Here is a 23,784-nt window from a genome sequence, read left to right as displayed (position 1 = left end):
TACACCGTAATTGAATTAGAGAAGAGCACATACTCAGCTACATCTATCCTACACCCTGCACCTCTGAACTGCTCTTGATCTGCAAAACCTTGTAAAATGATGTGCTTGATTGCTGATATAATTTATGCCTTTAGTGTCCTTATAACGGAAAACATGCATGTGACACAGTCTTCAGTTCCCATTGAGTAAATATAATAGAAATAGTCAGTAAAGGCTACAGGAACAGATTAGTGTACATTTATTTATTACACAGTAAAAAAAACAGCAACCCAAAGCTTAAAAAAGATCACAGTATTAAAGAAAGGAGATTGTACATTTTGCAAGAAGACAACTTCTCTGTAGAACAACTCACTATTAATGGCTTGAACATATTGATTTTTTTGTTTTCAAGGGACTTGTATCTGTTTATAAAGGTTTCTGTTGGCTAGTGTATTCTTGAGATGCTTGTGGGTGTATGGTTCTGGCTACCAACCTGACTCCAGATCATCATGAGACGCAGTCACATTAAACCCAAGTCTTTTGGTTTGGACCCCTGTATAATAACATGGAGTCATTTTCAGTATCCTACAAACATAAGATTGCTTTAACATCTGGTAACTCACGTAAACACTGACTATTAATATTTATTTACAAAATTTGCTTTTGGTAATAGGAGAGTTTGTAAAAATATAGCAAAACCACTCTTAATTTTAGTAGAATGTATTGGCTTAACAGGCATCCCTGTGTTAACCCATTGGTCTCTCTCTATGTGGCAGCTGAAAAGTGGTTGGACTTTTCTACTCACTAAACAGATTTAACAGATTTTGCAGGTTTAACAGGCTGTTATGTGACTGAGACAGGGTGGACTAAATTGGTAGACTCCTACATTGATTGTAGCTCTTTTGTGTTTGAAGTAACAGTGTGTCAGTCCATAAGTATATGTAATACACTGGCAGCCCTTAAGCAATAAAAAGAAAGGTTGTTAAAAAATAGACACACTAACATAAAAAACACATTTTTCTCCTGCAGAAATCTCTACGCAATTCATGCACATGCACAGTTCTCATGAAGGATATTCAAAGCTCATGCTGAGAACTTCCAAACCACATAACATTTTTGTTGGTTTTATGGTCTTTATGATGGTTCCTTCAAGTCTATTTACTGATCACAACCAACATGCACAATCCAGTTTCTGGATCTTGTTTGCATCTCTGTAGCAGTTGCATATAGGTCAGATTCTCATGTGTATTGGGATCAAAAAATCCCTTGGTGTCATCAGTGGGATCAGAGAGGATCTGGTTCATCTCCTCATCAAAAAAGCCACGTTTATAAGCCACATCTACAGGAACACGATGGCTGTGTACTGGGTCAATAATTCCACCAGTAGCAATCTGGGCTTCCAACAACCTGATACCGTGATCTTTTACAATTAAGTCTTTCTGCATAGCCTGGAAGAGAGAAATCTTTTCACCAGTAGTGGGGTCATTATAACCAGTGACTGCTCTCTCTGCAGACAGTAACTTTGAATACAGTTCTTGGCCAATCACCCGGGCAGCTACTGCTTCATCCACAGCAAGTTTTGTGTTTTTCATTGGATCAATAATAAAGCCAGTAGCTGCTTGTGCCTCTAGCAGGACAAGCGCAGTACCTGGCCTCAAAATACGCTTCAACATGGCATTATAAATGCTCATCTTCTCTGTCTTTGATTGGTCATTCTTGGATTGAACAATAATTCCAGCTATACAGCTAGTTCCTTCAAGATAACGCTTTACTGAATCCATCTTAGTTACCTCTGCCAGGGTTTTTTTTCCCTGTGTTAGTTCTGTGAGAGTATTTTGATCGATGATCTCCGACTGTAGCAGTTCACTGGCTGTCACTTGCCTTCTCAGACCCTTAAATTTGAGCTTTTGACCTCTCTCTTCTGTCTCCTTAATAATAGTGACAATTATATTAAAGATTTCTTCCCAAGTCAAAGTCTTAGATTCAAACTTCTCAAGGAGCTCCTTTCTTTTCTCTTTGGTGATATATTTAGAGTGAAGAAGCTCCCAAAGTGTATGACTTTTACCTTCTATTTTAAATTCCCCAGTGTTTACTTGCACAGTCACAGACATTAAAAATTTGGCTGTGTCTTCACGTATCTGCAGAGTTGATGTTTTTTCTGTACTTTGGAGTAATTTGGTAATCACTGAAATTATCTCTTGAATAGTCAAATAGTACTTTGTCAGCAAATATTGTCTCTTTTCATTTGATATGTTGCTATAATGTAGGACTTCCCACAAAGTAATGTTTTGCTGCTGGAATTCACCAACTGAGTTTGGGACATAAAATGACTGCAAAGATTTTTGTATTGGCTCTGGCAGAAAATCAAGAGTTGATTCTCCATCTTTTACTGTTTTATCTTGCCTGGAAACAGTTTTATCTCTTGTTTCTTTTTCCATGGTGAGTTCAGTAATATAGTTTATAAGTTCCTCCAGAGACAGAACTCCATTCTCATACTTCTCGAGGAGCTCTCTCTTTTTCTCACTGGTGATATCTTTAGAATCTAGGAGCTGCAACAGAGAAAGTTTTTTACCTTTATGTTTGCCAAAGGTTATCTCAACCTCAACAGACTTTAGTAAATTTTGGCTTTGTTCCATTTGCTCAATGCCATGTTTATGGGGATGCCCATGGCCTTTAATGACTCTGCTTTTGATCTCGCTGTGGCTTTTATGCTCTGATTTCTCAGTGATTTCAGCAATTCTTGCCATAAGCTGTTCAATAGTTAGAGTTCCTGATTTGTATTGTGTTAGCAGTTCCTGTCTTACTTTTTCATCCTCTAAGACGTATTGGGAGTTGAAAATTTCCCAAAGAGAAACATTCTGCCCTTGGTACTGAACAGTTTTGGACTGAAGGGCATTTTTGATTGTCTGGTCTATGTGGAAGTAGGATGATTTGCTTTCTTTCACCTCCAACATTGACAGCCCAGTTTCTGTATCCTGCATGCATCTTTGGAGTAATTGCATATAGGTCAGGTTCTCATGAGTGTTTGGATCAAAGAATCCTTTTGTGTCATCCGTGGGATCAGACAAGATTTGGCTCATTTCTTCATCAAAATATCCACGTTTGTATGCCACCTCAACAGGTACACGATGACTGTGAATGGGATCAATGATACCTCCTGTGGCAATCTGTGCTTCCAATAAACGGATACCGTGGTCTTTCACTATTAAATTTTTTTTCATGGCTTGAAAGAGAGAAATCTTCTTACTTGTGTAAGGGTCATTATAACCAGTCACAGCTCTCTCTGCTGATAGAAGTTTAGCATGCAGCTCCTTGCCAACTACTCCAGCAGAAACTGCCTCATCTACTGATAGTTTTTTGTTGTTGATTGGGTCAATGATAAAACCAGTTGCAGCTTGGGCTTCTAAAAGCACCAATGCAGTACCAGGCCTTAATATGTTTTTCCACATAGCTTGGTAAATGCTAATTTTCTCTCTCTTTGATGGGTTTTGTTTAGCGGGAACAAAAACACCTGCAATACAGCTAGTACCTTCCAAGTAGCGCTTTACTGAGTCCATCTGAGTCACCTCCTCCAATGTCTTGCTCCCCTGGGTCAATTCTGTCAGTGTCTTCTGGTCAATAATTTCAGAAATCAACAATTCAGTGGCTGTCACTTGTCGTCGAAGCCCTTTAAACTTGAGCTGACTTGATTTCTCTAGCGACTCCTCAAGAATAGTTATAATCATTTTGATCATTTCATCAAGGGTTAGAGTACCAAAAATGTGCGCTAACAATAGATCTTTACTTTTTTCAACTGAGATATATTTGGAATGCAGCAGGTCCCAAACAGACAATAATTGTCCCTTAAGTTCACCAGAGGAGACTTCAACCATTTTAGCCTTTAAAGAACTTTGTGTTTGTTCATCAACAGCAAAGCTCTCAGTAGAACAGTCTCTTTCTTCACCTGTTTTTATGATGTTGGTGCAAATAGTCATAACTTCTTGGGCTGTGTGTTTACAAGTTAGCAAGAGTTTTTGTCGTTCATCCTCAGAAACATTTTGATTATGTAAAAGTTCCCAAACAGAAACACTTTCCTTTTCATTTTGCTTTGACATATCACATGGAATAACTTGCAGTGCTCTTTGGAATTGTTCATCTGAAGGCCAATCTTCCACTGAATGTGAAGTTATGGTTATTTCCGGCACTGTTATTTGTGAGGGTTTGGTAACGTGCTTTGTTTTCTTTTCTATATTTGTAATAATGATTTTGATTAGTTCTTCCAAAGTTAATGTTCCAGACTGGAACTTTTCCAGCAGTTCTTCCCTTTCTTTTTCAACGATATATTCTGAATTGATAACGTCCCACACAGACATAGATTTCTCTTTAGAGCTTCCAACAGAAATATCTATTTGCACAGATTGCAAGGATTTCTGAACTTCTACTTTCTGGTTGACAGAAGCAACTTTCTCTGCATCATTAATAATTGTAGTAATAATCACTATAAGTTCATCAATGGACAAAGCACCAGATCTGTACCGTTTCAGAAGTTCCTCTTGTTTTTCTATTGAGAGATATTTGGAATGGAGAAGCTCCCAAACTGAAACATTCTTGCCTTGGAACTGCCCAGTTGTAATCTGAATAGTCTTAGACTGCAAGTTTTTGTTTGTTTTGTCCTCTGCTTGTGAAAAGGATAAGGGGCTTCTGTTCACATCTAACATATATAAATCGGTCTCAGTATCGTAAATGCATCTTTGGAGAAGCTGCATATATGTTAGGTTTTCATGAGTGTTTGGGTCAAAGAATCCTTTAGTGTCATCACTGGGATCAGAAAGGATCTGGCTCATCTCTTCATCAAAGTAACCACGTTTGTAAGCTACTTCTACTGGAACACGATGGCTGTGCACTGGGTCGATGATACCTCCAGTGGCAATCTGCGCTTCCAATAGACGAATGCCATGCTCTTTCACAATAAGGTCTTTTTGCATCGCCTGGAACAGTGAGATCTTTTCACCAGAGTAAGGATCAGTGTAACCTGTTACTCCTTTTTCTGCGGAAAGAAGTTTATTATAAATCTCATGGCCAATCAATCCAGCAGATAAGGCCTCATCTACAGAAAGTTTCTTATTTTGTTTGGAATCAATAACAAATCCAGTAGCTGCTTGAGCTTCGAGAAGAATCAAAGCTGACCCTGGTCTCAGTATGCGATTTAACATGGCTTCATAAATGTTAATTTTCTCTCTTTTAGAGGGGTCTTTCTTAGATGTTACAAATACACCAGCGATGCAGCTGGTTCCTTCAAGGTAGCGCTTTACAGAGTCCATCTGAGTCACCTGCTCGACTGTTCTGCTTCCCTGAGTCAGTTCATTCATTGTACTCTGGTCAATGATTTCTGACTGGAGCAACTCTGTGGCTGTGATCTGCCTTCTGAGACCTTTAAATTTCAGATTACGGCTTCTCTCTTCTATTTCCTCAATGATTTTGATAAAAATTCTTAAGATTTCTTCCTCAGTTAATTCTCCATGTTTGTACTTTTCCAGCAACTCTTTTCTTTTCTCTTCACTGACATATTTAGAGTGAAGAAGTACCCACAGAGAGACACTTTGTCCTTTGAACTCTCCTACGGCAACTTCTGCAGTCTTCTTTTCTAGTGCATTTTGTATTTCCTGGTCAGATTTTGCCTCTTCAACTTCAACCAATTCTGTAATAGCTTGTTTTAGTTCCTTTACAGATGTCTGATGATTTTTCAGCTGAACATCCCTTTCATTTGCTGGGATGCATTTAGAATTTAGAACTTCCCATAGAGACACTCTTTGCTCTTGAAACTGACCAGGTTGCACACTAACTTTGATAGCACTCAAGGCTTTTTTGAGTTGCTCATCTGTATGTGTTGAAATATTAAGTTGTAAAGAGTTGTTTGTAGTTTCAAACTCTTTTTGTTCTATAGTAACTGTCTTTTCATCTGTTTGACTAATAAGGGTTATAATTATTTGAATCATATCTTCTAGAGTTAAAGTGCCTGCAGTATACTTCTGCAAAAGCTCATGCTTTTTATCCTCTGTTATATATGCTGAATTCAACAAGTCCCATAGGGAGATCTTTTGACCTTGTAACTTCCCTTTAGTAATTGACACAAGGTGTGACTGTAGTATTGTTTGCTGGTTTTGTTTGGTAGTTTGGACCGCATCTTTATTTTGTTGAGACTGATCTGTAATAGAACCATTCACATCTCCAAAACTTGTTTTATTTTCTGTTTCTTCAATAATGGTTATGATAATTTGTATTAGTTCCTCAATAGTTACAGAACCTGATTGGTATTTTTTCAGAAGATCTAGTCTTTTTTCCAGCAAATACTGGGAGTTGAGAAGTTCCCAAATTGAAATGTTTTGCCCTGTGTATTTCCCAACTTTAATATGGATTGTTTTGGACTGCAATGTACTTTCTATTTTTTTGTCTATTTGGAAGTAGGATGGCTTGCTGTTCTTTACATCTAGCATATATAGTCCAGTATCTGGGTCTTTAATGCATCTTTCCAGGAGCTGCATGTATGTCAGGTTCTCATGAGTATTTGGGTCAAAGAATCCCTTGGTGTCATCACTGGGATCAGAGAGTATTTGGTTCATTTCTTCATCAAAGTAACCACGTTTGTAAGCTACTTCCACAGGGACACGATGACTGTGCACTGGGTCAATGATGCCGCCAGTTGCAATTTGTGCTTCCAGTAGGCGAATGCCATGGTCTTTCACAATGAGGTCTTTTTGCATGGCCTGGAACAGGGATATCTTGTCACCCGTGTAAGGATCTTTGTATCCAGTTACTGCTTTCTCTGCAGAAAGTAACTTTCCATGGAGTTCTTGACCAACAAGGGAAGCAGTAACTGCTTCATCTACAGAGAGTTTCTTATTTTTTATGGGGTCAATAACAAATCCAGTGGCTGCCTGAGCTTCAAGGAGTACTAGTGCTGTCCCTGGTCTCAGGACACGCTTCAGCTTTGCATCATAAATACTCATCTTTTCTATCTTTGATGGATGTTTAATGGATGGTACTAATACTCCTGCTATACAGCTTGTCCCTTCTAGGTATCTCTTTACTGTGTCCATTTGTGTCACTTCTTCTACAGTTTTTTTTCCCTGGGTCAATTCTGTCAGAGTCTTCTGGTCGATGATTTCAGATGTGAGCAGCTCAGTTGCAGTTACTTGTCTCCTAAGACCTTTAAATTTTAGTTTTTTGCTTTTCTCCTCTGTCTCTTCTATTATTGTGATGATAACTTTAATCAATTCATTGGTATCAAGCTTCCCAGAATTCAGTTTTTTAAACAGCTCCACCTTTTTCTCTTCTGATATATATTTGGAAGTCATCAGTAGATCCCAAAGCAACATTTTTTTACCTTTGTACTCGCCTACTGAAATTTCAACTTGTACTGTCTTTAAATTATTGTATATGTCATCATTCAATTTGTATTCTGTTTTGAAAGATGAATTCTGGTTTTCAACCTCATCGACAGATTTAATAACAATTGTTATAATGTCTTGGACAGTCAATTTGTAGTTTCCTAGAAGTTCTTGCCTCTTTTCCTCTGTGATGTAACTTGTTTGAAGAAGATCCCAAACAGAAATTTCCTGACCTTGAAACTGCCCTTTCGTTATATGAATGCTAATACTCTGTAGGGCTTTCTTGATTTCATCCTCATAAATTGAATGGTCAGAAGTTTTAGATTGTTCTGCAGATACCTGATTAAATTGCTGTATTTGCTCAATACGTTTCAGTTCTGATTCAGTGATGATTGTGATAATTAAAGTAATAACTTCTTGGATGGATAAAGTCCCTACTTTCATCTTCTCTAATATTTCATTCCTTTGCTCTTTTGCTATATAACGAGAGTTTAGAAGCTCCCACAATGTCACACATTGTCCTTTAAAATCACCAACACTTACATCTACCTTTTGTGATTGTAACAGTGTATGTATTTGTTCATTATGATTAAAAGATTCTGTTGAGTCCACTTGTGATACCTCTGTCTCAGTAATTATAGTGGTGACAATGGTTATAAGTTCATCCATGGACAAGGTACCAGTTCTGTACTTTTTTAAAAGTTCTTCTCTTTTTTCCTCTGAGATATATTTGGAGTTTAAAAGTTCCCAGATGGATATATTTTTGCCTTGGAACTGCCCAGTTGTAATCTGAATAATTTTCGACTTTAGCGTACTTTGTATATCTGTCTGATGAAAAGAAGACTTACTATCCTTCACATCTAGCATATATAGACCAGTACCAGGATCTTGAATGCATCTTTGGAGAAGCTGCATATATGTTAGGTTCTCATGAGTGTTTGGATCAAAGAATCCTTTAGTGTCATCACTGGGATCAGAAAGAATCTGGTTCATCTCTTCATCAAAGTAACCACGTTTGTAAGCTACTTCCACTGGAACACGATGGCTGTGCACTGGGTCGATGATACCTCCAGTGGCAATCTGTGCTTCCAATAGACGAATGCCATGCTCTTTCACAATAAGGTCTTTTTGCATCGCCTGGAACAATGAGATCTTTTCACCAGAGTAAGGATCAGTGTAACCTGTTACTCCTTTTTCTGCGGAAAGAAGTTTATTATAAATCTCATAGCCAATCAGTCCAGCAGATAAGGCCTCATCTACAGAAAGTTTCTTATTTTGTATGGAATCAATAACAAATCCAGTAGCTGCTTGAGCTTCGAGAAGAATCAAAGCTGACCCAGGTCTCAGTATGCGATTTAACATGGCTTCATAAATGTTAATTTTCTCTCTTTTAGAGGGGTCTTTCTTAGAGGTTACAAACACACCAGCGATGCAGCTGGTTCCTTCAAGGTAGCGCTTTACAGAGTCCATTTGAGTCACCTGCTCAACTGTTCTGCTTCCCTGAGTCAGTTCATTCATTGTACTCTGGTCAATGATTTCTGACTGGAGCAACTCTGTGGCTGTGATCTGCCTTCTGAGACCTTTAAATTTCAGATTACGGCTTCTCTCTTCTATTTCCTCAATGATTTTGATAATAATTCTTAAGATTTCTTCCTCAGTTAATTCTCCATGTTTGTACTTTTCCAGCAGCTCTTTTCCTTTCTCTTCACTGACATATTTAGAGTGAAGAAGTACCCACAGAGAGACACTTTGTCCTTTGAACTCTCCTACGGCAACTTCTGCAGTCTTCTTTTCTAGTGCATTTTGTATTTCCTGGTCAGATTTTGCCTCTTCAACTTCAACCAAATCTGTAATAACTTGTTTTAGTTCCTTTACAGATGTCTGATGTTTTTTCAGCTGAACATCCCTTTCGTTTGCTGGGATGTATTTAGAATTTAGAACTTCCCATAGAGACACTCTTTGTTCTTGAAACTGATCAGGTTGCACACTAACTTTGATAGCACTCAAGGCTTTTTTGAGTTGCTCATCTGTATGTGTTGAAATATTAAGTTGTAAAGAGTTGTTTGTAGTTTCAAACTCTTTTTGTTCTATAGTAACTGTCTTTTCATCTGTTTGACTAATAAGGGTTATAATTATTTGAATCATATCTTCTAGAGTTAAAGTGCCTGCAGTATACTTCTGCAAAAGCTCATGCTTTTTATCCTCTGTTATATATGCTGAATTCAACAAGTCCCATAGGGAGATCTTTTGACCTTGTAACTTCCCTTTAGTAATTGACACAAGGTGTGACTGTAGTATTGTTTGCTGGTTTTGTTTGGTAGTTTGGACCGCATCTTTATTTTGTTGAGACTGATCTGTAATAGAGCCATTCACATCTCCAAAACTTGTTTTATTTTCTGTTTCTTCAATAATGGTTGTGATAATTTGTATTAGTTCCTCAATAGTTATAGAACCTGATTGGTATTTTTTCAGAAGATCTAGTCTTTTTTCCAACAAATACTGGGAGTTGAGAAGTTCCCAAACTGAAATGTTTTGCCCTGTGTATTTCCCAACATTAATATGGATTGTTTTGGACTGCAATGTACTTTCTATTTTTTTGTCTATTTGGAAGTAGGATGGCTTGCTGTTCTTTACATCTAGCATATATAGTCCAGTATCTGGGTCTTTAATGCATCTTTCCAGGAGCTGCATGTAAGTCAGGTTCTCATGAGTATTTGGGTCAAAGAATCCCTTGGTGTCATCACTGGGATCAGAGAGTATTTGGTTCATTTCTTCATCAAAGTAACCACGTTTGTAAGCTACTTCCACAGGGACACGATGACTGTGCACTGGGTCAATGATGCCGCCAGTTGCAATTTGTGCTTCCAGTAGGCGAATGCCATGGTCTTTCACAATGAGGTCTTTTTGCATGGCCTGGAACAGGGATATCTTGTCACCCGTGTAAGGATCTTTGTATCCAGTTACTGCTTTCTCTGCAGAAAGTAACTTTCCATGGAGTTCTTGACCAACAAGGGAAGCAGTAACTGCTTCATCTACAGAGAGTTTCTTATTTTTTATGGGGTCAATAACAAATCCAGTGGCTGCCTGAGCTTCAAGGAGTACTAGTGCTGTCCCTGGTCTCAGGACATGCTTCAGCTTTGCATCATAAATACTCATCTTTTCTATCTTTGATGGATGTTTAATGGATGGTACTAATACTCCTGCTATACAGCTTGTCCCTTCTAGGTATCTCTTTACTGTGTCCATTTGTGTCACTTCTTCTACAGTTTTTTTTCCCTGGGTCAATTCTGTCAGAGTCTTCTGGTCGATGATTTCAGATGTGAGCAGCTCAGTTGCAGTTACTTGTCTCCTAAGACCTTTAAATTTTAGTTTTTTGCTTTTCTCCTCTGTCTCTTCTATTATTGTGATGATAACTTTAATCAATTCATTGGTATCAAGCTTCCCAGAATTCAGTTTTTTAAACAGCTCCACCTTTTTCTCTTCTGATATATATTTGGAAGTCATCAGTAGATCCCAAAGCAACATTTTTTTACCTTTGTACTCGCCTACTGAAATTTCAACTTGTACTGTCTTTAAATTATTGTATATGTCATCATTCAATTTGTATTCTGTCTTGAAAGATGAATTCTGGTTTTCAACCTCATCGACAGATTTAATAACAATTGTTATAATGTCTTGGACAGTCAATTTGTAGTTTCCTAGAAGTTCTTGCCTCTTTTCCTCTGTGATGTAACTTGTTTGAAGAAGATCCCAAACAGAAATTTCCTGACCTTGAAACTGCCCTTTCTTTATATGAATGCTAATACTCTGTAGGGCTTTCTTGATTTCATCCTCATAAATTGAATGGTCAGAAGTTTTAGATTGTTCTACAGATACCTGATTAAATTGCTGTATTTGCTCAATACGTTTCAGTTCTGATTCAGTGATGATTGTGATAATTAAAGTAATAACTTCTTGGATGGATAAAGTCCCTACTTTCATCTTCTCTAATATTTCATTCCTTTGCTCTTTTGCTATATAACGAGAGTTTAGAAGCTCCCACAATGTCACACATTGTCCTTTAAAATCACCAACACTTACATCTACCTTTTGTGATTGTAACAGTGTATGTATTTGTTCATTATGATTAAAAGATTCTGTTGAGTCCACTTGTGATACCTCTGTCTCAGTAATTATAGTGGTGACAATGGTTATAAGTTCATCCATGGACAAGGTACCAGTTCTGTACTTTTTTAAAAGTTCTTCTCTTTTTCCCTCTGAGATATATTTGGAGTTTAGAAGTTCCCAGATGGATATATTTTTGCCTTGAAACTGCCCAGTTGTAATCTGAATAATTTTCGACTTTAGCGTACTTTGTATATCTGTCTGATGAAAAGAAGACTTACTATCCTTCACATCTAGCATATATAGACCAGTACCAGGATCTTGAATGCATCTTTGGAGAAGCTGCATATATGTTAGGTTCTCATGAGTGTTTGGATCAAAGAATCCTTTAGTGTCATCACTGGGATCAGAAAGAATCTGGTTCATCTCTTCATCAAAGTAACCACGTTTGTAAGCTACTTCCACTGGAACACGATGGCTGTGCACTGGGTCGATGATACCTCCAGTGGCAATCTGTGCTTCCAATAGACGAATGCCATGCTCTTTCACAATAAGGTCTTTTTGCATCGCCTGGAACAATGAGATCTTTTCACCAGAGTAAGGATCAGTGTAACCTGTTACTCCTTTTTCTGCGGAAAGAAGTTTATTATAAATCTCATAGCCAATCAGTCCAGCAGATAAGGCCTCATCTACAGAAAGTTTCTTATTTTGTATGGAATCAATAACAAATCCAGTAGCTGCTTGAGCTTCGAGAAGAATCAAAGCTGACCCAGGTCTCAGTATGCGATTTAACATGGCTTCATAAATGTTAATTTTCTCTCTTTTAGAGGGGTCTTTCTTAGAGGTTACAAACACACCAGCGATGCAGCTGGTTCCTTCAAGGTAGCGCTTTACGGAGTCCATTTGAGTTACCTGCTCAACTGTTCTGCTTCCCTGAGTCAGTTCATTCATTGTACTCTGGTCAATGATTTCTGACTGGAGCAACTCTGTGGCTGTGATTTGCCTTCTGAGACCCTTAAATTTCAGATTACGGCTTCTCTCTTCTATTTCCTCAATGATTTTGATAATAATTCTTAAGATTTCTTCCTCAGTTAATTCTCCATGTTTGTACTTTTCCAGCAGCTCTTTTCTTTTCTCTTCACTGACATATTTAGAGTGAAGAAGTACCCACAGAGAGACACTTTGTCCTTTGAACTCTCCTACGGCAACTTCTGCAGTCTTCTTTTCTAGTGCATTTTGTATTTCCTGGTCAGATTTTGCCTCTTCAACTTCAACCAAATCTGTAATAACTTGTTTTAGTTCCTTTACAGATGTCTGATGTTTTTTCAGCTGAACATCCCTTTCGTTTGCTGGGATGTATTTAGAATTTAGAACTTCCCATAGAGACACTCTTTGTTCTTGAAACTGACCAGGTTGCACAATAACTTTGATAGCACTCAAGGCGTTTTTGAGTTGCTCATCTGTATGTGTTGAAATATTAAGTTGTAAAGAGTTGTTTGTAGTTTCAAACTCTTTTTGTTCTATAGTAACCGTCTTTTCATCTGTTTGACTAATAAGGGTTATAATTATTTGAATCATATCTTCTAGAGTTAAAGTGCCTGCAGTATACTTCTGCAAAAGCTCATGCTTTTTAACTTCTGTTATATATGCTGAATTCAACAAGTCCCATAGGGAGATCTTTTGACCTTGTAACTTCCCTTTAGTAATTGACACAAGGTGTGACTGTAGTATTGTTTGCTGGTTTTGTTTGGTAGTTTGGACCGCATCTTTATTTTGTTGAGACTGATCTGTAATAGAGCCATTCACATCTCCAAAACTTGTTTTATTTTCTGTTTCTTCAATAATGGTTGTGATAATTTGTATTAGTTCCTCAATAGTTATAGAACCTGATTGGTATTTTTTCAGAAGATCGAGTCTTTTTTCCAACAAATACTGGGAGTTGAGAAGTTCCCAAATTGAAATATTTTGCCCTTTGTATCTCCCAACTTTAATATGGATTGTTTTAGACTGCAATGTACTTTCTATTTTTTTGTCTATTTGGAAGTAGGATGGCTTGCTGTACCTTACTTCTAGCATATATAGCCCAGTCCTTGGGTCTTTATTGCATCTTTCCAGCAGCTGCATGTATGTCAGGTTCTCATGAGTATTTGGGTCAAAGAATCCCTTGGTGTCATCACTGGGATCAGAGAGGATCTGGTTCATTTCTTCATCAAAGTAACCACGTTTGTAAGCTACTTCCACAGGGACACGATGACTGTGCACTGGGTCGATGATGCCGCCAGTTGCAATCTGTGCTTCCAGTAGGCGGATGCCATGGTCTTTCACAATGAGGTCTTTTTGCATGGCCTGGAACAGGGATATCTTGTCACCCGTGTAAGGATCTTTGTATCCAGTTACTGCTTTCTCTGCAGAAAGTAACTTTCCATGGAGTTCTTGGCCAACAAGGGAAGCAGTAACTGCTTCATCTACAGAGAGTTTCTTATTTTTTATGGGGTCAATAACAAATCCAGTGGCTGCCTGAGCTTCAAGGAGAACTAGTGCTGTCCCTGGTCTTAGGATGCGCTTCTGCATTGCATCATAAATACTCATCTTTTCTATTTTTGATGGATCTCTAATGGATGGTACTAATACTCCTGCTATAGAGCTTGTCCCTTCTAAGTATCTCTTTACTTTATCCATTTTTGTCACCTCATCTATAGTTCTATTTCCCTGGGTCAGCTCTGTAAGAGTCTTCTGGTCAATGATTTCAGATGTGAGCAGCTCAGTAGCTGTAACCTGCCTTCTTAGTCCTTTAAATTTTAGCTTTTTGCTTCTCTCCTCTGTCTCCTCTATTATTGTAGATACAATTTTAATTAGTTCTTTGACATCAGACTTCCCAGAATTTAGGTTTTCTAGCAGCTCAACTTTTTTTTCTTCAGATATATATCTGGAGGTGAGCAGATCCCAAACAGACATTTTCTGACCTTTTGATTCACCTACTGAGACTTCTACTTGGTTTGTTTTCAGAACATTATATTTTTCAGATAACTTACTATTCACTTCCAATGTTTTTATGACAATTGCTATAATGTCTTGGACAGTTAGTTTGTAATTCCCCAAAAGTTCTTCTCTTTTCTCCTTTTTAACATATCTTGAGTTAAGAAAGTCCCACACAGAAATCTCCTGAGCTTGAAATTGTCCTTTATTGATGGGAATACTAATACTCTGTAGGGCTTTTTGGATTTCATCCGCGTGTAATGAATGTTCTGCAGTCTTTGTCTGCTCATTAGCTAATACTTTACTTTGCTCTATCTGTTCACTCTTTTTGAGTTCTGCTTCTGTGATAATTGTAGTAATTGTAGTAACAATTTCTTGGATAGTTAAAGTACCTGATTTCAACTTTTCCAATACTTCCTTCCGTTTCTCTTCTGTGATATAATGAGAGTTTAAAAGCTCCCATAGTGTTAAAGTTTGTCCATTGAAATCACCAATATTGATTTTTACTTTTTGTGATTGTAGCTGAGACTGAATTAGCTCATTATGATTATAAGAGTCAGTTGCATCTAACTGTGATATCTCTGTCTGAGTAATAATTGTGGTGATGATAGTTAGAAGTTCCTCTAGGGACAAATCTCCATGTCTGTACTTCTTCAAAAGCTCTTCTCTTTTTTCCACTGAGATATATTTTGAATGAAGAAGCTCCCAAAAAGTAACATTCTTGCCTTGGAATTCACCGACAGTAATCTGAACTGTTTTAGACTTTAATATAGTTTGTGTCTCTGTTTGTTGAGAAGACTTCTTATCATTCACTTCTAACATATACAGACCAGTATCAGGATCCTGAATGCACCTCTGGAAGAGCTGCATATATGTTAGGTTCTCATGTGTGTTTGGGTCAAAGAATCCTTTAGTGTCATCACTGGGATCTGAAAGGATCTGGTTCATCTCTTCATCAAAGTAACCACGTTTGTAAGCGACTTCCAATGGGACACGATGGCTGTGGACTGGATCAATTATGCCTCCAGTGGCAATTTGGGCTTCCAGTAGACGGATGCCATGCTCTTTAACAATGAGGTCTTTTTGCATGGCTTGGAAAAGTGAGATCTTTTCACCTGTGTAAGGGTCGGTGTAGCCTGTAACACCTCTTTCTGCTGACAAAAGCTTATTATAAATCTCATAACCAATCAGCCCTGCAGATAAAGCTTCTTCAACAGAATATTTTTTATTTTTTATGCAATCAATGACAAATCCAGTAGCTGCTTGAGCTTCAAGTAGAACAAGAGCTGTCCCAGGTCTTAGTATATTTCTAATCATTGCCTCATAAATTTGCATCTTCTTTCTTTGAGAGGGGTCTTTTTTGGCATTTACAAATATACCAGCAATGGAGCTGGTTCCTTCAAGATACCTCTTCACTGAATCTGTTTTTGCAACATCACTTGCTGTTTCCATTTCTTGTCTTAATTTTTCAAGTGTATCTTTGCTGATAATTTCTGCCTCGTATAATTCAGATGCTGTGATCTGCTTTCTCAGACCTTGAAACCAGATATCTTTCTGATTTGTTTCTTTTTCTTGAATAATTGATAGAATGATATTGATGATATCTTTAAGGATGGATGTTGTATCAGTTTTGTACTTCTTTATGAGTTCCTTTCTCTTTTCTTCTGATATATACTCTGAACATAGAAGCTCCCATAGTGATACCTCCTGGCCCTGAAATCTTCCCACACTCATTTTAATCACAACAGACATCAGGATATGCTTAGTAGGCTCATCAACATAGAAATAATCATCTCGTTTTTCAGCTATTTGAAGTAAATGCATTCCAGTCTTGGGGTCCTTAGTGCACCTCTCTATTAAATGTTTATAAGTTATTTTTTGATGTGTATTGGGATCCACAAAACCTTTCTTACCATCATCATCTGATACCAAAATGTATGTATCTTCATCCAAGTAATGCTTTTTGTATGCCACCTCCAGTGGAAGCCTGTGGCTGTAAATAGGATCAAAAATGCCACCAGTGGCCATCTGAGCTTCCAAAAGATAAATGCTGGGTTCCTTTGCTACAAGGTTCTTTTTAATGGCTTGGAACAGGGAAATTTTACTACTGGTCATAGGATCTGTAAATCCAGTAACTGATTTCTCAGCTATTTCAAGTTGACCTTGAACATCAGAATTAATCAGGCCTGCTGACAAAGCTTCAGCAACAGAAAACCTTTTATTTGTTGTGGGATCTATAAGAAATCCAGTAGCAACTTGAGCCTGTAGCAGCAGCAACCCAACATCTCTAGCAAGTATACCTCTACCCATTGCTTCAGATATGCTGACAGTTTCATTGGAAGGTGACACAACAATACCAGCTATGCAGCTTGTTCCCTCCAAATATCTTTTCACAGAGTCCATTTGGGCAACAGTGTCCACAGTTTTTTTGCCTTCTTTCAGGTCATCCAAAATCTTTTTATCAATTACCTCTGCATTGAACAGGTCTGTGGCTGTCACTTCAGCCCGAATTCCTTTGAATTTAAGATTGCTGCTTTTATTTTCAAACTCATGCATAAGTGTTGTGATGGTTGATATAAGTTGCTCAATTGCTAGCACACCCATTGCATAAAGCTTTACAAGCTCTCTTCTTTTAAGTTCTGTGATATACTGCGAGCAAAGTATTTCCCATATAGATACAGTTTGATTTGCGAACAATCCAAACTGCATTTGGATAGTTTTGGATCGTAAATCCTCTTTCATTTTGTCAGTGATATAAAAGTAGTTCTCCCCTTTTTTCACAACTTGCAGAAGATACAGTCCAGTTTCAGGGTCTTGGATACATCTATCTACAAGTTGCAGATAAGTGAGGTTCTCATGAGTGTTGGGATCAAAGAACCCTTTGGTGTCATCACTGGGGTCAGATAGGATTTTGTTCATCTCTTCATTGAAATATCCCCGCTTGTAGGCCACCTCAACAGGGACTCTGTGACTGTGCACTGGATCAATAATGCCTCCGGTTGCAATTTGGGCTTCAAGAAGACGGATTGCATGGCAATCGACTATAAGGTTTTTGTTTAAAGCTTGGAACAAGGAAATTTTTTCTCCAGTGTAAGGATCTGTGTATCCTGTCACAGCTTGCTCAGCAGAGAGTAGCTTATTATATATATCATGTCCTATTAATCCTTGAGCCATTGCTTCATCTACAGAAAGTTTCTGATTCTTTACTGGGTCAATAATATAGCCAGTTGCTGCCTGGGCCTCTAAGAGCACCAAAGCAGTGCCAGGTCTTAGTATCCGTTTAAGCATAGCCTCATAAATACTCATTTTCTTGTTAGTGGACTGTATGAGAATTCCTGCAATACAGTTTGTACCTTGCAGATAGCGCTTCACGTTGTCCATTTCTGTCACTTCTGTAATTGTTTTCTTGCCTTGATTCAGCTCATCTAATGTTTTTTTGTCTATAACATTTGACTCAAACAAATCACTTGCTGACACCTGTTTCCGGAGACCTTTAAACTTTATCTTTTTGCTCGTTGTGCTTGTCTCCTCGATAATGGTAGAGACAATTTTAACAATATCCTGGAGCACTGCAGAACTTCCATTCGTGTACATAGATAGTAGTTCTTTGAATTTGTTCATAGTAATGTATTCAGAGTTCAGTAAATCCCATACAGATAAAGTTTGACCTTTAAATCTTCCCACTTGGACATTAATGTTTACTGATTTTAAAATTTCAATAATGTGACTTTCAGCATAAATAGCAGGGTTTTCAGAAATTGACAGCAGTAAATGACCTGTTTCTATATCCTTAAAGCATGTCTCTTTTAGCTGCAGGTAGGTTAAGCTTTCTTTAGTGTTTGGATCAAAGTATACTTTTAGATTTTCAGTAGCTTTAGCCACATCTTCATCTATAAAGCCCAGTTTAAAAGCTAATTTTATTGGGACATAATATTTGTGGATTGGGTCAATAATTCCACCAGCGGCAATCTGGGCCTGGAGAAGAGGAATCCCTTCTTTATTTGCAATAAGTTGTTTAGTGATAGCTTGTCCCAAAGAGATTTTGTTCCCTGTGTATGGGTCTGTGTAACCAGTCAATGCACTTTCTGCAGTTAAGAGTTTTTCATGAAGTTCTGGTCCAATGACAGAAGCTTTGACTGCACTATCCACAGAGTATTTTTGATTTTTTGTTGGGTCAATCATGAAGCCAGTAGCAGCTTGAGCTTCTAGTAGCATTAGCCCATTGGCAGGCAAGATTAAATTCCTTTTAATCGCTTGATAGATACTCATCTTCTCTTTTGTTGGCTGTAGAAATACACCAGATATACAACCTGTACCTTCCAAACATTTTTTAACAATGTTTATTTTTGACACTTCTTCAATAGTTGTCTTCCCCTGTACCAGGTCATCAAAGGTTTGTTGACTAATAATGCCTAATTCTAGCAAGTTTACAGCTGGCACTTTCCCTCTGATACCTTCAAAACTAATGTGAGTTGTTACCTTGATTTCATTATCTCTGACAATTTGTAGAATTTCTATAGTGAGTTCCTGTATGGTTGCTTTCTTTGACTTGTATTTTTCCAATATGTGATACCTCTGTTCCTCTGTGAAGTAACCTGAATGTATCAGGTCCCACAATGTCATGTTTCGTTCTTCAATCTTGGTGCTTTTGAATGCTTTTCTTACTTCTTCATCAGAATAAATGTTGTTTAATGGGACTTCAACAAACTCTTGTGGCACGGGGAGCAAATGTATGCCTGTAGATTTATCTTCTTCTGAACGACTAATGAGTTCTGAGTAGGTCACCATCTCTTTGGTAGTAGGATCATAGTAAAGTTTAGTAGAATCAGTTGGATTTAAGAGGCGTTTATGCATTTCTTCATTAAAGTATCCATACTTATAAGCTACTTTGTCTGGTAGATGGAATGTGTTTACCGGATCAATAATTCCTCCAGTGGCAAGTTGGGCGTCTAAAAGCTGAGTAGCATGATTTTCTTCCACAAGACCTTTTTGCATAGCTTGGAAGAGAGATATCTTATTTCCTGTGTATGGATCTTTGTAACCAGTTACAGCTTCCTCTGCAACCCGAAGTTTATCATAGACCTGTGGAGAAATAACTCCTGCTTTAAGAGCTTCATCAACAGAAAGTTTTTGATTAGTCACTGGGTCAATAATGTATCCAGAGGCAGCCTGCGCTTCAAGCAATGGTAGTACTGTACTTGGTAGTAGAATATTCTTCTTGGCTGCCTCATAGAAGTTGATTTTTTGGTTGGATGGCTGAATTATAATACCACCAAGTACACCAGAACCATGGAGATGCTTTTGGACTTTCTCCATTTTTAATATATCTTCTGCACCAATCTTTCCATCTAGAACTTGTTCAAACAGATCTTTGTCAATGATCTCAGCCTCAAGTAAGTGGTATATATTAGTATCTCCTCTAATTGCAGGGAATGTAATCTCAGCCCACTTTTTCATTTCCTCTTGAATCAGTAAAGTAATTTGCTCAAGTGTTGCCTTTCTTAATCTGTACATCTCTATGAGTTCTCTTCTTTTCCATTCACTGAAATACTCAGAGTTTATGAGGACCCATGCTGAAACTGTCTGGCCCCTGAATCTTCCATATTTAACATGAATCTCCAAATTTCGGAAAGAGTTTCTAACATAATCATTAATTTGAAAGGTGAACTTTTTGCTGTGCAAAGGTAGCAGGCAGAGGTTTGTTGAAGGTTCAGTAATGCATTTTTCTTTCAATTGCAAATAAGTAAGATTTTCATTAGTGTTTGGATCAAAGAATCCTTTGGTGTCATCACTTGGATCTGAAAGTATTGCATGCATTTTTTTGTCAAAATATCCACGCTTATATGCAACTTCAACAGGGATCCTATGGCTGTTTATTGGATCAATGATGCCTCCAGTTGCAATCTGGGCTTCTAGAAGACGAATACCATGATCTTTTACAATCAATTCCTTATTCATGGCTTGAAAGAGAGAAATTATTTCCTCGGTGTATGGATCATGGTATCCAGTTACTGATTTTTCTGCAGACAGCAACTTCTCATAAAATTCTGGACCAATTACATTAGCTTTGAGGGCCTCATCAACAGAATATTTCTTATTTTCAACAGGATCAATAACGAAACCTGTAGCTGCTTGTGCTTCTAAAAGAATCAGGGAAGTCCCTGGTCTTAAAATCCCTTTCCGCTTTGCTTGGTAGATGCTGATTTTCTCTTGATTCTCTGTAAGAATTAGCCCACTGATACTTTCTGTGCCTTGCAAGTATTTCCTTACAGATTCAATATTCACCACATCTTTGGCTGACGTTTTACCTTGCTCTAGCTTTTCATAGAGATCTTTGTTAATAATTTCAGAATTCAACAGTTGACCAGGAGTTACATTTTCCCTGAGTCCTTTGAAGGTGACCTTGGTGGTAGATACCAGCTGTTTGATGTCTGTAGTGATTTTGCTAGATAATTCCTCAATTGAAAGGTTTCCTGTTTTATACAGTTTGATAAGGGATTCCCTCTGTTCGACTGTGAAATAATCTGAAAAAAGTAGTTTCCAAAGGGAGATTGTTTGTCCTTTGTACTTTCCTGATTCTAAGGTAATTTTAATTTCTTTCAAAGTCACCTGAATCTGGTAATCTATAAAAGTATGTGGTGTCTTCAGTTCATCTTGAGTGTTATCAAATAGGGGGATGAGGTAGAGACCACTGTGAAAATCAATAACACATCTCTTCAGCAGCTGAGCATAAGTTACATTTTCCTTTGAGTTGGGATCAAAAAAAAACTTTGTTTCATCTGATGCATTTTTTAAAATATTATTCATTTCTTTATCAAAATAACCCCTTTTGTAAGCTATCTCTTCTGGGACACGATGCTTCTTCACTGGGTCAATAATCCCACCAGTGGCAATTTGTGCTTCCAAAAGTGAGATGCCATGATCCTTAGCAATAAAATCTTTTTTTATGGCTTGGAAGAGAGAGAGTTTATCCCCTGTATAAGGATCCTTATACCCTATAACAGCCCTTTCAGCAGAAAGTAATTTCTCATGAACTTCCGGACCAATCAAACCATGTTTGACTGCATCATCCACACTGAATTTCACATTCTTAACAGGATCAACCAAATATCCTGTGGCTGCCTGGGCTTCAAGTAGTGCCATAGAGGTACCAGGCAAAAGCATATGTTCTTTCATTGCTTGGTAAATGCTTTTTCTATCATTGGTAGAAATGATGGCAATACCAGCAATACATCCTGTTCCCTCAAGATACTGTTGAACAGTTTCTCTCTCAGCAACCTCCTGAACAGAAATATTTCCATGCTGTAAATCTTCATAAGATGTTTTATCAATAATCAAAGAGTCTAGTAATTCCTCACTTGTAACATTGCCTCTTAAACCTTGGAAGGTGATGACTAAAGGTAACAGATACAGTTTTGTGTCAGGTTCAAGCATACATCTCTTCTGCAGTTCCAGATAAGTGACATGTTCATCAGTGTTTGGATCCAGAAATCCCCTTGGACCATTAACAGAATCTGATATTAGTTGATCCATCTCTTTGTCAAATAGTCCCCGTTTGTAGGCAACACTCACTGGCACACGGAAACTTCCAACTGGATCAATAATGCCTCCTGTGGCAACCAGAACCTCAAGTAGGTTGAGTCCTTGATTTTTTTCAATAAGTTCTTTCTTTATTGCTTGAAATAAGGAGATTCCCTTCCCTGTGTATGGGTCATTGAATCCCAACACTGACCTTTCTGCAGTCAGTAGCTTTTCCTTTAGTTCAAGTCCCACCAAACCCTTTTGAATGGCCTCTGTTACAGATAACTTAGCATTACTGACTGCATCTATGAGGAAGCCAGTTGCAGCTTGGGCTTCTAACAGAGCAACTGCTGTGTCTGATGTGAGGAAGTTTTGCTTCATGGCTTGGTATATGTTCATTTTCTCCTTGGTGCTCTGTATGTAAACTCCACCAATGATTTTTGAACCAAGCAGGTACTGCTGGACCTCCTGACGTTCTCCTACAATCTTCAAAGTTTGTTTGCCTTGCTTGATCTCATCATATGTAGTTTGATCAATTATTTTGGCATTAAATAGTTGTTCAAGTGTTACAGGCTTCCTCAAACCTTGTAAACTATCTTGCAGGGGCAGTAAAGGCAATCTGATTTCTGCATCTATGATACATTTGGCCAATAACTGTTGATATGTTGAGTCCTCTTGTGTGTTGGGATCAGTGTAGCGTTTGGTGGATTCTGTGGTTTCAGAGAGGATTTTAAACATTTCTTCATCTATACCATTATGTTTTAAAGCCTCTGATAAAGACATACGGTGACCGCTCACATGATCAATAATACCACCAGTTGCAACTTGAGCCTCTAGGAAACGTATAGCATCATATTTATCAATAAGGCCTTTTTTAAATGCATGGAACAAAGACAGTGTTTCATCCTTGTATTTATATCCAGTCACAGCATTGTGTGCAGAAATTAGTTTTAGTTTGTGCTCAGGACTAGCAAGTCCTTGCTCAATGGCTGCTTCAACAGATACTAGTTGGTTTTTTGTTATGTCCATTATGTTGCCAGTGGCAGCCTGGGCTTCCAGCAAAGCTAAAGCCACATCATCAGACACCAGATTGTTCAGTAGAGCTTGATAGATGCTGACTTTCTCTTTGATATGTTCCACAAAGAAGCCTGCAATGCTGGATGTGGCTTTGTTTGACGTAATAGCCTTGGTAGATGTCTCATGGCTTTGGATAACCCTTGACTCTTCATTTGACTCAGAAGAACTAATTGATTGTGTCACTGTGTGTTTTACAGTCTTTGTCACAATTGTATGTGTGACCTTGTGTTCCATATGCTCCATTGTCTTTGTTGGTTGGCTGTCCCGATGAGTTGTAGTAGAATCTTGTTCTCCTCTCCTCTTTCAAACAGGGCAGTGTTATCTATTGACAAAAGAGAGCAGTGCTGTTACTTAGAGTTATTTAAATGCTCAAGTAATGTAAAGCCGTACAGACTGCAAACTAAAATATTTAATTAGTATCAAATTTGTAAAATGAGAAATAGGAGGAAGAACCAGGGCTATTTAAAATGTGGAATACATTTAACACCTGCCTGTTTTTTTTATACTTTTGCAGGTGCTTTAACTTTAAAGTCCCTGTTCCTGCGCCTAATCTCTGATGTCCCCATATTTAACTTTAAAGTCCCTGTTCCTGTGCCTTATCTCTGATGTCCCCATATTTAACTTTAAAGTCCCTGTTCCTGCGCCTTATCTCTGATGTCCCCATATTTAGCTTTAAAGTCCCTGTTCCTGCGCCTTATCTCTGATGTCCCCATATTTAGCTTTAAAGTCCCTGTTCCTGCGCCTTATCTCTGATGTCCCC

General features: G+C 37.9%; 1 protein-coding gene across 1 annotated transcript in view; it reads right to left on the bottom strand.

Annotated features, from left to right (window-relative positions):
- Positions 1-227: 227 nt before the first annotated feature.
- The window catches only part of EPPK1 (epiplakin 1), a 141,174-nt gene continuing 117,617 nt past the window's right edge, over positions 228-23,784 (bottom strand). The window contains exon 2 of the mRNA XM_053715483.1: positions 228-23,346. Coding sequence (XP_053571458.1) covers positions 1,134-23,267 — 22,134 coding nt within the window. The 5' untranslated portion in view covers positions 23,268-23,346 and the 3' untranslated portion in view covers positions 228-1,133. The remainder of the gene's footprint in view (positions 23,347-23,784) is intronic.

Source organism: Bombina bombina, chromosome 5 (genome assembly GCF_027579735.1).
Source record: "Bombina bombina isolate aBomBom1 chromosome 5, aBomBom1.pri, whole genome shotgun sequence".
NCBI classification, from domain to species: Eukaryota; Metazoa; Chordata; class Amphibia; order Anura; family Bombinatoridae; genus Bombina; species Bombina bombina.
The sequence above is the reverse complement of the archived record's forward strand: the minus strand, read 5'-3'. Positions and strand labels throughout refer to the sequence as shown.